The sequence below is a fragment of the Branchiostoma floridae genome, chromosome 11, assembly GCF_000003815.2.
Source record: "Branchiostoma floridae strain S238N-H82 chromosome 11, Bfl_VNyyK, whole genome shotgun sequence".
NCBI lineage: Eukaryota > Metazoa > Chordata > Leptocardii > Amphioxiformes > Branchiostomatidae > Branchiostoma > Branchiostoma floridae.
The window spans coordinates 7188215-7203084 of record NC_049989.1 but is presented as its reverse complement, the minus strand read 5'-3'; the positions used below and the strand labels follow the sequence as shown (position 1 = coordinate 7203084).

Sequence of the window (14870 nt, the reverse complement as noted above, 5' to 3'; positions counted from 1 at the left end):
CGGCAAGAGTGAAGATCGTGATTCTATAGGTCTGGAGCTGCCTTCTTTTCCGAAAATGGTATCCACTTTATTAATTTATTAATTTAAACTATGGCGACTTCATCTAACCTTGTGGGCAATACTTATCGATAATGTATCAAATTTTATCAATACATGTGTAATTCAATTTTCCAATTAGTTCGTAAAGTGACCAATTTCTAAATGAATTAATGATAACGTAGCTTGTAACCAATAGAAAATAACACCTGACACTTGGGTAACGTCTACTATATATATATACAGTCAAACCTGTCTATAGCGGCCACTCAAGGGACCGGACAAATTTGGCCACTATAGACAGGTGGCCTCTGTATAGAGGTGGCAACTTGTAGATAAAATACCCAAGGGACCGACAAAAAGTGGCCACTATGGACAGGTGGCCCCTCTGTAGAGGTGGCCCCTAATACAGGTTTGACTGTATATATATATATATATAGTAGACTTTACGCAAGTGTCAGGTGTTATTTTCTATTGGTTACAAGCTACGTTATCATTAATTCATTTAGAAATTGGTCACTTTACGAACTAATTGGAAAATTGAATTACACATGTATTGATAAAATTTGTGAACTGAAATGTGTCACGTTTGCAAAAAAAAGACAAAGCAAACGCAACTGTTGGCACTTTTTTATTTCATGATACCAGACAATTGTTTTAAATAATTTTGAATGGCTATTGTTCATTTCAGGTATTGCAAACTAATAAGACAATAGTGCACAGTTACATGGGATTTAATTAGACATCCGTCATGCATATATTTATTGTATTTGCGGTATGAAGAATAAATGAATCATGCAAGTGAACACGCAATTGGCTTGGTAACTACTAACTACTTGTAATCAATATCAAAACAACACCCATGTATACTAATCACAACTCCTATTTTTATAATATGAATCATACAAGCATGCAAAGAATTCACTGTCGGGTCAGATTACAAAGTCTCGATATAATCTGGTCAAATTTACCAGTTTTGTCACGTCCGGCAATAGCACCTCGGCTATTTTGTCATAAATAAAATTAAGCACATGGCTGCCTTGCAAGGTTGTTATGTCTCCACACAAGTATGTCCTGGTTTCATTTACTATAGACCACACAACCGCCGTGCTAAAAGTCATATCCAGTATACAAAGATGAGTACGTGTCTATATATGTGACTGCCATTGTCAGGGCGCACTTTTAAAAGCGACACGTCACTGTAAGAATATCTTTTGTCCTGATCTTACAAATGGTCCACTCCTTTCAGTTTCTTTGACATTGTATAGATAAGGTAGTCTTACATTTTTGTACATTTGCACATTACAATATTTACAGGCAAATTGAGCTCAATAGTACAGTGGCAACTTGACTCTCAACATAATCCAAGCAAAATGTGGTGAGGCGCCCAGCTGTTGTCACGTGCAGTGACTCTTTTATTGGCTCCAATGTCAGTTCACATTCCAAGTACAAAGTGAGCATGTTCACAGCTGTGGTCTGAGATAAAAGTTTAAGGCTCCTGGCATAGATAGAGAAATTGACCATGGCAGGGGCCTTACACTTTGACCTTAAACCGCTATGCATCACGCCTACACATGCGCACTTGGGACTGTCATCTAGCTTATCACCATAGTACAGATTACTCCAGTGTATTGTTCTATAGCATTCCCAGGTCCACCATGGGCAGGCTCCCCTGATGTCTGCAGACGATATCCTCCTCCACCTCCGCCGGATGCCCGATTCCCGCCCCGTTTTGCGCACGGACCCGGATGCTGTACGTCATCCCCTCGTCCAGTCCCATCAGGGTCACGTGAGTCTGACATGTGTTCTTCATAAACGTCCAGGAGTTGCTGCCTTCCCATAGTCCCTCTGCAAGAACGATAGATGATAGATGAACAGTGTTACTACTAAGTACTCTGACGAGGCAGGACAACGGAAATTAACCACAAAACGCTTTAACTGTTAAAAGTGTTTTTTCTGAAGAAATTTTTAACCATTACTAATTCTGAAATCACGAAAGAAATTTTGTTCCACACTTACCAATGACATACGTCTCCACCCTGGCGCCTCCGTCCCAGTCAGGTTTCTCCCATGACAGACCTATGCTTGTTTCCGTCACCTGGGTCACCTGAAACATCCCATGTATGAACATTGTTTGTGAGAAATAGTGTTGTAACTACCGTGGTTGTTGTCTCACTTTAGGAAGTCACATTTTGTTCCCAGTTATTTTGTGGCATTTTAGTCTGCTTACTCGATACGTTATAAAAATGGCACTACATGTATAATGTTTCATATGTGACGGCTTGAAAACGGGACACATTTTGGATACCTTAGCGGTTCCTTTTGAAACTGCAGTAGAACTAAAGCTATTGGACTCAGAACGAGCTGAAAGTAATTGGACACTCCAGTTTATAATCTGGGGTACCATTTGTGAAAACGAGTATCAGAAGTTATGGACAAAGTACCTCCAGGAATCTTGGTGGATCGGGCACCTCAACAGGGTCGGCCGCCAGGGTCGGTGCCGTGGTTTCCGCCGGGACGCCCTCTCCATATTCATTCACGGCAGTGACTCGAAAGTAGTAGTGGTTGCCCTCGACCATGTTGACCCGGTAGGAGTTCCTCTGCACCTCCCTATCCACGGGACCCCAGGTGCGTCGTGACTGTTCTCTCTTCTCAACAATGTAGTGTGTGACCAGGCTACCTCCGTCCTTGAACACATATATATACATAAATGAACACCTGAAATAAGTAATAAGTCTTATATCAAAAGTATAAGTCAACAGACGTTCACAGTGGCAAACCACCCAACGTACTTTAATATAAGTCTGTTATGCTAGTGGAAAGACAAGACGGCACCTTCTCTGGAGGATCCCAGTTGAGAACAGCCTGATTTTTGTTGGCGTCCTTGACTCGAAGGTTGACGGGAGTAGACGGACTGTCCAGCACCTTGACACTGAACGTCATTGTCTTGGCACCAACGCTGTTCTTAAGGGTAAGTACGTATCTGGAACAAGAAATAAATTTCCATATCAGCTCGTGCCGTCAGCCTTACATCACAAACACACGGATCATTTTGCAAAACCTTAAATAATTAGTGTTGTCGTTTGTTATGATGATCTTCAGTCAAGGCTAACCGTTAAAGTTCATCAATGAAATGCATATGGGTAAAAAGGAATACCCCATCTGATAGTTGAATTTGTAGTGTTAGAAGAATTTTTGATCGGAACTATGTTAATGCCCACTGAGTTTACCACCTAATATGAACATGTAGTAGAACACAGACCTGCCAGCGTCAGTCCTGTCACAGTTCATCACCAACAGCTGCGTGTCCTTTGTCGTAGTGTCCACAGCGATGCGACCCTCGCGCTCCTAAAAGACGGACAAATGGTTATTCTATTCTAAACTGTGTTCAGTTCAGTGATCTTACGCATAAACTTCTCGTATTAGCCGTCATTATTGCTCTCTTCATGCTCGGATACCATTTGAAACACGTGATCTTATGAACACCTGACGTCAGGAATAGACATCCTCCAACGCTCGGTCCCCCAACGGCACAAGTTAATTAAATATAAGTGCCTATTGGCAGTTACCTAGTGCCGTTGGAGGACCGTGCGCAGGAGGATGGGAATAGAAAGAGGCTTCTGAAAGTTTGTACCAACGACTATATCTATTCTTCTGACGATGAACGAACGTTTTGTAATAAAATCATCTGTACCTCCTGTGGGATGGACCACGTGACCTCCGGAGCAGGTCTGCCGCTGATTCCCGCCTTAAGGTGCAGAGTCTCGCCAGCATGCACCGAGGTGCCGCGCGTCATCAAGGGGTCTACTTCCACTTCCGGTGGCTCAAGTCTGCACAATGTTACAATTATAATTTATCCTGTACATCTATACTTGGCTACATGTTCTCTGGCTTTTAATATTTGTCTCATAGACATATTTTCTTTATTATACATTGGAAAAAAAAGCATGGTTCCACAGATAGAAAGTGCTAAGTTTCTATGATATGTATCTAGGTAAGGTTATAACGTACCTATCCTTAGCTTCTACAGACTCAGTGGTTTCCGTCTCCTCTCCCTGTCCATGTTCATTGACGGCGCTGACCCGGAACAGGTACTCCTGACCCGGATCTAGTCCAGTCACGGTCATGTTGCAACCCTTGATGACGTCACATGTGTGGCACTTGCGCCACCCTGTCTTCGTATCTTTAACTTCCAGAACGTACCCCTGGATGGCAGCGCCTCCTGAGGTTGGAAACAATTATTGGTAAGCATCTACCCATACTTTATAATGTACAATAACAAGCGGTATTTCAGCACCAGGGGCAGACACATTGAATATATACTAGTATTTGAAGTATGGGGAAAAAGAGGAATCGTTCCTAAAAGGCATTGCCCAATGAAAAATACATAATGTGTCCTTAAGCTTATATCAAAATGATAATCACGACATGATATTAATCATCAATGTTATGGCTACGTCATGCACGAAGACCATTTGCAAGACAGATATTTGTGTTAATCATGTGTAACTTATCTAACATAGTGACTAGTTCAGAACAAAGAATAAACTCGATCTAGAAGACAGATATGATTTATCCAAAAATTTCTATAATTGAATATATGACTTGATGTACCTTTGTCCTCCGGCTGTGTCCATCGCACGGTGGCAGAGGACCTGGTGGTGTCCACTACAGTCACACTGGGTGGCGGCCCCGGCTTCCCAATGTTTCTCGCTACAATCCGTCCCGACGACACACTGAACCTGAGCATGGAAAGGGAGTAAGCATAGGACAGGGATTAAAAATGTTTGAACAGATGAAAATCATGTAGTCGAAACAAGGCGTGCGTAGCATATCATTGCTAAGTTCAGTTGTTAGTGTGCAAATAACTTTATACATCTAATCTTGGTTGACACAGATAAAGATTACCGTGCGATCCTTACTTAAAATATGGCCCGCTATATTTTTTCAACCGACCTGTAATTGCAACATTTACTTTTGTAAAAGTGTATGTTATGTTGGAGATTTTTCCCTTGGCGCACCATGGTCTAGCCTGCGTGCCATCCGATTTCTACCGGGGCTCCTTGCGCTCGCTGCCCCGGTAGAAATCGGATCAGCGCAGCGAGCGCAAGGAGCCCCAGTAGAAATCGGATTGTACCCAGGCTAGCAATTGAGCGTATATCGGGCTGTATCCACTCACTTGCCCACCCCTGCTGCGTTCACTGCGGCGACCCTGAAGTCGTACTCCCCTCCCTCCACGGTGGGTACGGTGTAGATCTCTGTGGCGATGGGGTCCGTGTTGACCCGGTCCCAGCGCACAGACGTGCCGGTCTTCTTCTCCAGGATGTACCCGAGCACTGGACTGCCTCCATCCGCCGGGGGCGCGTTCCAACGAAGGACTATCTCTTCCCTGGAAATCTATGAGAAATAATTTTCAAAGGTTACATGCATCATAATAAGGTACAATGCATTTAACAAGCATGTGATCATTGTTCCTTCTTTTACGAAATCAACTACGTTTCTATGATATTATCCGCTATATTGTAATCGCAAGCAGGCAAAACTTGTTTTAGTGTTAAGACAATATCACTATGTAATATGTAGTAGGCATTGGGCTCATCATCACTAGCTAGAAAGCCTATAATGACAACATTCTTCACCTACGCAAACCATTTCGTCGCCTACAACGCTGCTGTTGAAACGGCTGATATAATGTTGTAATGTTGTTGTGTAATGTTGTTACCTGCATTGGCCGGGGCATGTCAGGTGCTTCAGGTGGCTCGAAGTTGTATTTGGCCTCCATCTGTGACGTGGCTCTCCTGTCGCTGACGCCGTACATGTTCTGCGCACGCACGCCGAACTTGTAAACCCGTCCGCCGACGAGCCTTGTCACGGTGCAGGGCGTCTTACGGACATTACGATTCACCTCCGTCCACTCTTTCTCCTGAGGTTCAGACAATGTTTGATTAGACCGTGTCTATAATACTGGTAGACGTATAATAACATTACTAGTGTAATTGTTCTATATAGTCATTCTAACAAACCTCCTAGTGTGATTTTACCTTTTCTAAAAGTCTTAATGATATCAGACATGCAAAGTCCTAGGACTATGTCACTGACCTTGAAGTCATACTTTTCCACAACGTAGCTTGTGACCTCTGACCCGCCGTCGTCTTCAGGTGGGCGCCACGTGACTGTGGCGGTCTCTGGGGTGATCTCAGTCACTTCAACATCTAAAGGGTTCACAGGGAATTACGTCACTGATAGGCTTTTGTAGAACTGAGTTGGAGCTAAGCAGTGGGGACAGGTACTAGGTAAAAATAAAAAAAAATCATGTGGCAGATTGTTCCTCCAAGAGTTGGATTAAAAGAGTGACTCACCTTCGGGTGGCTGTGGTCTGTCGGTGACCACAAGCTCCAGTGTCTCGGACGCCTGCCCTAACTCGTTTTGAGCCGTGATGACGTATTTCCCATTGTGCGCACGTTCTGATGACGCAATATAGAGCTCACAAGTAGGCCCTAGGTTCTTTTCTACAGTTGTCGCCTGCATGACAGTACAATAAAATTCAAGTTTTTGATCTGATATTGATATTCGTACCACACAACCGGAAGAAAGTGCAGGATTAGTTCAAATTAAAAAAAATGCCAATCTAATTTGTAATTCCTGAATGCATATTGCCATGTAACATCACATCATTCCAACTTCATGAAATTTTATAAAAAAAAAGCAAGATCTTACTTCATTTTGCAAAATTGTATTGGTTGAAGTCAAGAAACCACATAAAGATATGCAAAGACATTTTTTGATCTATCATGGTATGATCTTTGCTTATAAGTTTGAGATTCTCCTAGCATTATTACCATATCTTGCCGTCTTCAAGACAAGGGACGAGTGGTTAACGTTTTCTTACCCTGACTCCGGAAACTTTCAGGATATCAACTTCATCTTTGGTCCAGAAGATAGCAGGGCGTGGTTTCCCGGTGACATTGACGATGAGATGTATGGACTCTCCTGCCCGTATCCGCTGAGATGTCTTAGTCTTGGCGTCCACCTGCAGAAATATTGGATTCTATGTTAGGCAGTGCTATCTTATTAAAGGTTACCTTCCTTGTCATTGGATCTAAAATCCAATAACTATTACTAGAAACGCAACGTTTTCAAAACTTATCATTTATGTTTCATTGACATTGCCTTTGACACTGTAATGATACAGCAGCTGCGATACATCAAATGTCTTCCATCATCTCTGCTAAATCAAGACAATACAAAATTGCATCACCTGCACCACAGGCGGGCGTTCCTCGTCCCTCAGCACCACGGGCGGCGTGGGTTCGCTGGGCTTACTGACGACCCCGGCGGCGTTACGGGCAGACACCCTGGAGTGGTGATGTGATATGATTTGATAATGGTGCGTACATATAACAAACATATTCATAAATTTCAACATAAAGGAGTATGATGTTGAAGGAGGGTGGGGGACGAGATGGTGGTGTTGTCATATTGAACTGGATACTGAAAAGTACTCACAAAATGACTTATGTGTTTACATGCGTCTTTACTAGAGCAACCGACATGGCTGACATTTGATTACGTCATTGCTACGTCACAGCCACCAGATGTGCACCTATAGCCCTAAAGGTAGAAAGCTCATCCTATTTAGTTTTGCATCGATTCTGTCATGCCGTTCCTTTGTTGATGTCTTTTTATTTTTAAGAAGTGGATAAAAAAGATTGCAGAAAAAAAGAAATCTGGTCCTTACCTGAAGACGATGACCTCATCCGTTAACAGGTTCCCCACAGTGAAGTTGGTGTCTTGCACGTTCGAGTCGTTACAGAGCAGCCAAGTCTCCTCAGCATCCTTCATTTGACGTCGCTCGATGATGTACGTCACGATGCGGCTTCCTCCGTCGCTAAGGGGCCTTGTCCACTTCAACGACACCGAATTCCTGGATACCTCTGTAACCTGGGGGAGAGATGGTACAAGTTCATCCACATCTGAGCTATGAAAGCGAAAAACAACAGTGTTTAGAATAACGTCTTATTTTGGAGCACCACAAAACAAAGCGAATGCAAATTCTCACCTTCAATTCAGTCGGTTCGTCAACGGGATCAATGATCTCCACCAGCTCGGTTGGTTCGCTAGGGGTCCCCACTCCCGCCGCGTTCACTGCGCTCACCCTGTGCTCGTACTCCAGGCCCTGGGAACGTACAGGAAGCGTGGTAGTTTTAGATGGGTACCAGCATGTTCATCGTAACTAGTAGAAAACACTCACCAACAAATGATACGAAAACAATGCCGGTTGCAAAAACAAAATAGGTGTTTTAACGATGTCAACTGTGCAAACTTCCGCCATGGTGTGTTTAAAGGAGCGTGCAAAACCATTATGCGACGTAATTTTTCTTAACCAATACATGCTTGATTTTGACCCTGAATATTTAGAGAATATGTACCAGAATGATTTTGAAAAAAAATAGTTGATAGTTCGGATTCGGAATGATTGGTCGCCATCTTGGATCTAACAACGCTACCAACATTGCGGTTGCTCGTGACGTTTGAAAATGAAGCACTATTTGTGGTGCTTTATCAAAGCGCGAGGAATACCTTCACGAGCCCCTGTGAACGGATCTCCAGTTTCCTGACGGGAGTTTTGTTAACTTTCACCCAGCGGCGGCTGGTCTTCTCACGTCGTTCCACAATGTAACCTGGGTAGAAAAATATAATAAATATGGACTAAAGTTATCTTTAGAGAATTGAGAACATTCATTCACAGAAATTAGAGAAACTTCAGATAAAGGTTTCAGCCGTACTTGATTGGTTGATACTGACCTGTGATCTCTGACCCGCCGTCGTCTGCAGGCGGTCGCCATGCCAATATGATGGTTTCACCGGTTGCATCCACTATCCGCACGCCTCGGGGGGAGGGCGGGATGTCGTACGGGTTCTTGGCTACGATGACGTCAGTCTCGATGGGACGTCCCGTGCCAAACCTTGAACAAAACACATCGTCAGGTGTAGAAACTACCACGTCATGACATCTAGCTAGTGATGATCATGCTCTATGACGTGGTAATAACCTGTATCTGTATCTATATAGCCGTATAACCGCCCTTCAACGTAACACACCAGTTTCGCAGGCACGCGGTGCGGCAGTAGATGGTTATATTACACTGAACGACCTGTCATAAGGGCTCAACGAAAGGATCCAATAGATTGACCTTTATGACTCACCTGTTTTCTGCGCTGATCCTGAACTTGTACTCCCCATCAGGGATCAGTCCGGTCACACGGATCGTGTTCCTCTGTACGTTTGTGTTCACGAACACCCAGGTCAACCCGAAACTGTCCGTCTTCTCAACAACGTAGTTCATCACCTGAAAATCAGCAACCGTAAATGTATTGATACGTCACGTAGAGTCGTGCTAGCCCTGAACAAGGAATGCGTGAACCAGACGCTTGAGCTCATGAGGCGTGGCCCAAAACTAATTTTAAACGAACACATAGTAGGAGTTCTTAGAACATTTTCAACTTGATATCGATGGTAACACTAGTACTGTATCATCGGCTCCACCATTGAGGTGTCGCGAAAAAAGCACCATGTTACCTCCGCTCCGCCGTCGTACTGTGGTGGTGCCCATGTCAGCACAGCAGTTTCAGCGGTGACGTCACTGACTGTCAGGGGGCCCTTAGGGGGGTCGGGAGGGCCAATCACCTCAATCTTTATATCGGCCTTGTTGGTTCCCAACTCATTAGAAATCTGGAAAAAAGGGAAGAGGCAAATTTTGTTAAGAGTGTAAAGCGCAACAAATATTCACATGGACTTTGTCGTGTGCATTCTCCTGGTACCCAACTCCATTCACACCAAGTTCAATTGCTGAAATTCATTTCACACAAATTATTTCATTCAGTAGAATTTCTTATTCAAGTCTGTCTCAGATATGTTTTTGTTTGTCGTCAATATGCAATAGGTTAGTGAGTCGGAGGAAAAAAATTATTGACTCATTCCTAAAGTCATCTGATGATGTTATCCACTTATGATTCAATTCAAGAAGTATGTATCAGTGTAGTTGTGTCATTCAAAGTGCCATTACCTTTAGTGTATATACTCCCGCGTCTGTCCAGTCTGCACCGCGCACCTTCAGTATGGTAGAAATGGGGGTGTTCCGGATGCTGTATCGGCCCAAATTACGCAACTCTTTGTTATCCTTATACCACGTGACCGTCGGTGGAGGGTCCCCGCTGATTGGCAGATCAAGTTTGATGTCATTTCCGGACTTGATGCGCAGGGTTTTCATTCCACCTGACATGATCTTGTTTTGTTCTTTGCTTGTTACAAGCCTGATGATATTTTACCTGTGAAAAAAGTAACTAATCATCACGCAATATCGCGGGTGGTATACGTAAAGCAGTAAATACATTCAGAGCAAGCAAGGAGGTTAAACTTGGAGCAAGACTATAAATTAAGGTCGTATAACTTTAGATAGAAAATCCTTGTGTACGATCATTGCTATAAAACCACATTGATAATTTCTAGCGCGACCCGTTTAAAAACTAATTCTCGGCTAGATATATCTCGATATTCTTGAACCCCTGGAACTGATATTTGGGCATCGCGCCTGCTCAGAAGCTCACTGTTTCATAACAGTAACAGCTATGAATCAGCTAAAATTTCCCGTCAATAACGGTATCGTAATTAGTAGGTTGTCAGAGACCAAAATGTTCTTCCGTTGTGTAAGAACTGTACATGTCGTATGCTACTGAAATTATGGAATGCGATCGGCCATAGCCATGGGTCGAATGAAACGTTAAAGCTATCTAAAATGTCCAGGAGGCAATGTTCAGAATTCATCATCTTTATAAACTTGAAAAGCCAAACCCATTCCATGAAAGAGTAAATGTAACAATAGGTATCGTTACGACACAAATATTGTTATCACCAGAAAGGAATAGAACGGCAATGGAATATCATCAAGTGATATCACTTACGAAGTGACACAAAACATAAGAAAACTCAAACGAGTTCTTGTGTAACATTCAATTTATTTGGCAATTATAAAAAGGGCTAGTCATTGGGGAGGGGGGTAAGAAATAAGCTATATTTCGTGGATAGCTCATCAGCCAACATCTGTCCCTGTCTATCATAACAACGTCACAAACGCAGTACACATAACTTACAGCTGCTTGTCTTTAGTACGAAAATGTACAACGAAACACACAATAACGCTTGAACACCACTTAGCGGGCTGAACGAACGGTGCTTACCTTGTCGTTACTGGAGATCTTGCGATGTTTTAAAGGATAATTCTCCGGGGAAAACTGTGCAGAAATCTGAGTTGGCGGCCGCACGGCGCGACCCTGGGGACTGTACTGTGCAGCTGTTCCCCGGGGATATATATAGAGGCGCGATGCGGTCATCACTAGTCATCCCGTTATGTATAGGCGTGTTACTAAACTGGTGAATCCCTCATTCCTTATAGAACATGTGTGGGGGCCGTACCATCACAATATAGCCATTACACATCTTTACCAGGACGACCAGAACTTTCTATGCGTTTTTCTATAGGTAAAAAAAGAGTCAAATGAACTACAGCGAAAGAACGTATTTTACATAGTGTAACTCTCACATTTTCACCGCACTGACGCAGACCATGTAGACTAATGTTATGGAATTGCAATAATAAACCTCACAAAATGTAATATGAGGCGGGCGTCGCTTCGTTCAAATGTCAACTGCGAATGTATCTAACACAGAGTCATTTTTTCCAAAGCTCTGAACTCTGAATGACAAGACGTTTGGGTAGTATCGTTTCCCCCCTCCCCCTAACCATAGCCCATATCACATACCATTACTATATCATAACAGTCCCATTATGGTGGTGTCATAGAAGGAGTGTCATTGTACATATGGGCAACGCCCTTCCTGTTCTTATTAGTCCACACAGAATGTGGCATACTGGTCGCCATGTAGAGTTGCGAAGGCTGTCGGGCAATGTCACAATACTGTAAATGGTGCTTCTGGACACAGTTGCTGACATGTTCTTATTTGGCATTTGTTTCTCTGCCATGGTCTGACTCTAACTATTTTCATAAACTAAAATCACACCTTACTAAACCTGCTAATTACTACAACTACTGGGAGTGTTTTGTTATGAGCGTTTCGACAATCTCCAAGCAGATGTACATATAAACTATATACTGCTGTTCGACTGAGTGTTTTACACGTGTTGTTACGGCATTTTATACCTCTTTCTAGTGGCCCACGGTTTTAGTAGTTACTATGGTAAGGCTAACTTGCCAGGCCTGAAAGTGCGACAATTCATTAGAACTGTTCATCATAAGTACCCTTTACATCTGTCCTAATGGTTTTCTGTCTGAGCTGTCCTAATGGTTTTCATTAATATTCCCACGACACCCAGAATCGGACACCTTACAATAACTATATGCTGTCGATTGTTTATCTACTTGTGTAAGCAAATTTAAAGTATCATCGAGTGTTGAAACCACGTGGGTGCGGACGCACAGCGCCCGGTTAAAGATTAATAAATGCTTACATGCGGCTAGTAATAGTAAGGTACTAGCGGAACAAATTAAGCTGCTATCATGGAGTTTTTATGTCGTTTGACGGCGGCCCTCGGTGCCTTCCTGTTTCTTGTGCCGAACGCATCAAGTACTGGCACCGGAGATACTCCAAGCAACAAGTTTCGGGATCCGGAAATGATACAGGATAAGCAGTGAGTTTTTATGGTTCCGTCTTAATGTTCAGATTACCATATGGAACAATATGGGTAGCGTTATATTAGGATCTTTAACTTTTATTTTACTTCATTGTTACAATGTGTAGAAAGTAATGAATCATACTGTGAATATGTCTATTTCGATTGGTACGGGTCTTCATCATTCTTGTGCTGTGTTTTTGACGTAAAGGTTTCTGTTATTTTTAAAATTTCATTTATAATCGAACGGATTTGCGGTCTGTAAACCCATAGAGTGTGAACGGGCACAGCTGTTCCGAAGGAAAGCATGTAATATGTACGGTCAGAGCACCAGCTGTATAGTTAAATCCAGAACCTAATATTCCCGTAGTCACCTAAAGGAACACGTCCAAGAGCTGACTGAAGAACAGATCAACCAGATGTCACCTGAAGAAGTAGAGTTCCACTTCTTCAAGTAAGTACATCCTTTTCAGACATGACAGACTGTATTATATCGCTGACATCAAGTATGTACCATATCTATAGGCCATCCATAGGCCCAACCCAGGGCCCGGCCGGGTAGCTTGAGGAAACAAAAATATGATGAAGAAAGGCAACAAAACACACAGAACGTAGAAAAATTAGTCAGGAGAATTAGTCAACCGTGTATATTCCTTGGTGAACACTTTTTTTTCTGCAAACATCCCGGCCGGGCCCCGTATCGGAAATGGGACCAAAGCCTAAGCGTGGCTGGATAAAATCACATAAAAAAAGTCTTATGCTTTTGTCGTTAACGACAGATCTCACGACGGTGACAAGAACCTGAAGTTGGACGGTCTGGAGATCATGGCCGCCATCGAGCATCAATCCGAGTATAACTACCCTCCTGACTATGACGAGAGGATGGAGTACTATACAGGTACATACAGAACTGTCATATGGGACTAGCCACTGATGTAGAGCTTTCTCAGCTGTGTAGCTCAGTGGTATAGAAACGGAGATGGGCGCCGCAATAAACAACATATGGTGTGTGAAGGACTTTAACTACCTAATATGCAGTACAGTTTGACTTTGAAGCAAATATTAACTAAAATATTGTTCGTTTGATTTTTCCCCGGTCAGCATATTGAACTTTCTGGACCTTTGCCACCTTTTTTTTTGTAACATCTCTTGGGTAAATCAATGGTCTAATCCTCCCAATACAATTTTTTCAATACCCCCTCTACGAAAATGCTGGTCTGTCTCCGCTAGAATTTTCGCTGTTTCCACTGCGCAGGTATGGTGGACAAGATCCTAGCGGACGATGACTCCGATGATGACGGCATGATCAGCTGGATTGAATACGTCATCGCCAGGAGAAGGCGCGAAGTCGAGGCTGAAGCTGCACGGAAACAAAGAGAGGCGGAAAGGAAACAAAAAGAACAACAGGGAAATTAAATTTACCAGTGCTACTAATTAGATGTAGAAAAAGTAGAAGAAGTTGATAAAATTGGATACATGGAACGTGCAGCCAATGCTTACAATCGTTAATAACCAGACATACATCTGAAGGCACCTATTTGTAAAATAATTGAGGGATCCGGATAGCGATATATAACGTTATACATGTACGCTCGTAAACATACGTGTGACAGGTCATCCCATGCTCACCGTTATATAAAGTACAACTTGAAAGGAATTCGAAGAAACTGTGTATAAGACCTAAAGACCCGCCTTGAACGCTGAAAAGGAAGAGTTAAGGGGGCTAAGCATCTGAGCGAAAATAACACCGTAATTTCACGGTTAAGTGCTCTATGTCGATAGCGCTAGTTATAGCGATAGCGAAGGTCTTTTTCAAAGGATTTGTCATTTGATGATGATCACCTAGTGTGAAATACAATAATTATACTCCCTTTTATCTGTATACAACATTTACGTACCCTGCCTTGAAGTCTTATCATACCGATGCCATGATAATACTTATACATGTAGGTGTGTGTACTTTCAATGAAGTGGTTTATATAGCATATGCATGTATCTACCCTAACCATAAGGTAAGATGAACTAGTATAACCGCTGAATATACAATGTCCACTTGGTATCAAGAAGTAAACTATGTATTATCTTACAAAACGCAATAAAACTTTTCCTTGATAAACTTGGTTATATTGTTGAAGATATCAAAAT

The 14870-nt window shown here is 42.7% G+C and overlaps 2 protein-coding genes across 2 annotated transcripts; one reads left to right on the top strand and one right to left on the bottom strand.

Annotated features, from left to right (window-relative positions):
• Nucleotides 1-655: 655 nt before the first annotated feature.
• On the bottom strand, nucleotides 656-11374 carry LOC118425904 (titin-like). Its single transcript, XM_035835056.1, has 22 exons — nucleotides 11275-11374; nucleotides 10104-10365; nucleotides 9617-9769; nucleotides 9244-9386; nucleotides 8842-9002; nucleotides 8617-8717; nucleotides 8096-8212; nucleotides 7775-7977; nucleotides 7295-7391; nucleotides 6926-7066; nucleotides 6396-6558; nucleotides 6136-6248; nucleotides 5759-5959; nucleotides 5216-5433; nucleotides 4651-4778; nucleotides 4048-4258; nucleotides 3731-3866; nucleotides 3299-3384; nucleotides 2872-3019; nucleotides 2481-2723; nucleotides 2056-2143; nucleotides 656-1884 (listed from the first exon to the last, which is right to left on the bottom strand). The coding sequence occupies exons 2-22, from the start codon at nucleotides 10317-10319 to the stop codon at nucleotides 1673-1675; spliced, it is 3279 nt and encodes a 1092-aa protein (XP_035690949.1). The 5' UTR covers nucleotides 10320-10365; nucleotides 11275-11374; the 3' UTR covers nucleotides 656-1672.
• Nucleotides 11375-12544: 1170 nt separating this feature from the next.
• Nucleotides 12545-14845, top strand: LOC118425908 (multiple coagulation factor deficiency protein 2 homolog). The gene is made up of 4 exons (XM_035835061.1): nucleotides 12545-12743; nucleotides 13096-13179; nucleotides 13505-13623; nucleotides 13981-14845. Exons 1-4 carry the CDS (start codon nucleotides 12613-12615, stop codon nucleotides 14139-14141), a joined length of 495 nt encoding a protein of 164 aa, XP_035690954.1. The 5' UTR covers nucleotides 12545-12612; the 3' UTR covers nucleotides 14142-14845.
• Nucleotides 14846-14870: the final 25 nt, after the last annotated feature.

Bases quoted from the DNA above. Each gene is read 5' to 3' on its own strand.
- LOC118425908 (XM_035835061.1), top strand. From the start codon at position 12,613: ATGGAGTTTTTATGTCGTTTGACGGCGGCCCTCGGTGCCTTCCTGTTT. The intron at 13,180-13,504 runs GTAAGTACATCC...CGTTAACGACAG, and splicing joins GTAGAGTTCCACTTCTTCAA to ATCTCACGACGGTGACAAGA. The intron at 13,624-13,980 runs GTACATACAGAA...TCCACTGCGCAG, and splicing joins GAGGATGGAGTACTATACAG to GTATGGTGGACAAGATCCTA.
- LOC118425904 (XM_035835056.1), bottom strand. From the start codon at position 10,319: ATGTCAGGTGGAATGAAAACCCTGCGCATCAAGTCCGGAAATGACATC. The intron at 3,385-3,730 runs GTACAGATGATT...TCCGTCTTTTAG, and splicing joins CGTGGTCCATCCCACAGGAG to GAGCGCGAGGGTCGCATCGC. The intron at 3,020-3,298 runs GTCTGTGTTCTA...TTCTTGTTCCAG, and splicing joins GACAGGACTGACGCTGGCAG to ATACGTACTTACCCTTAAGA.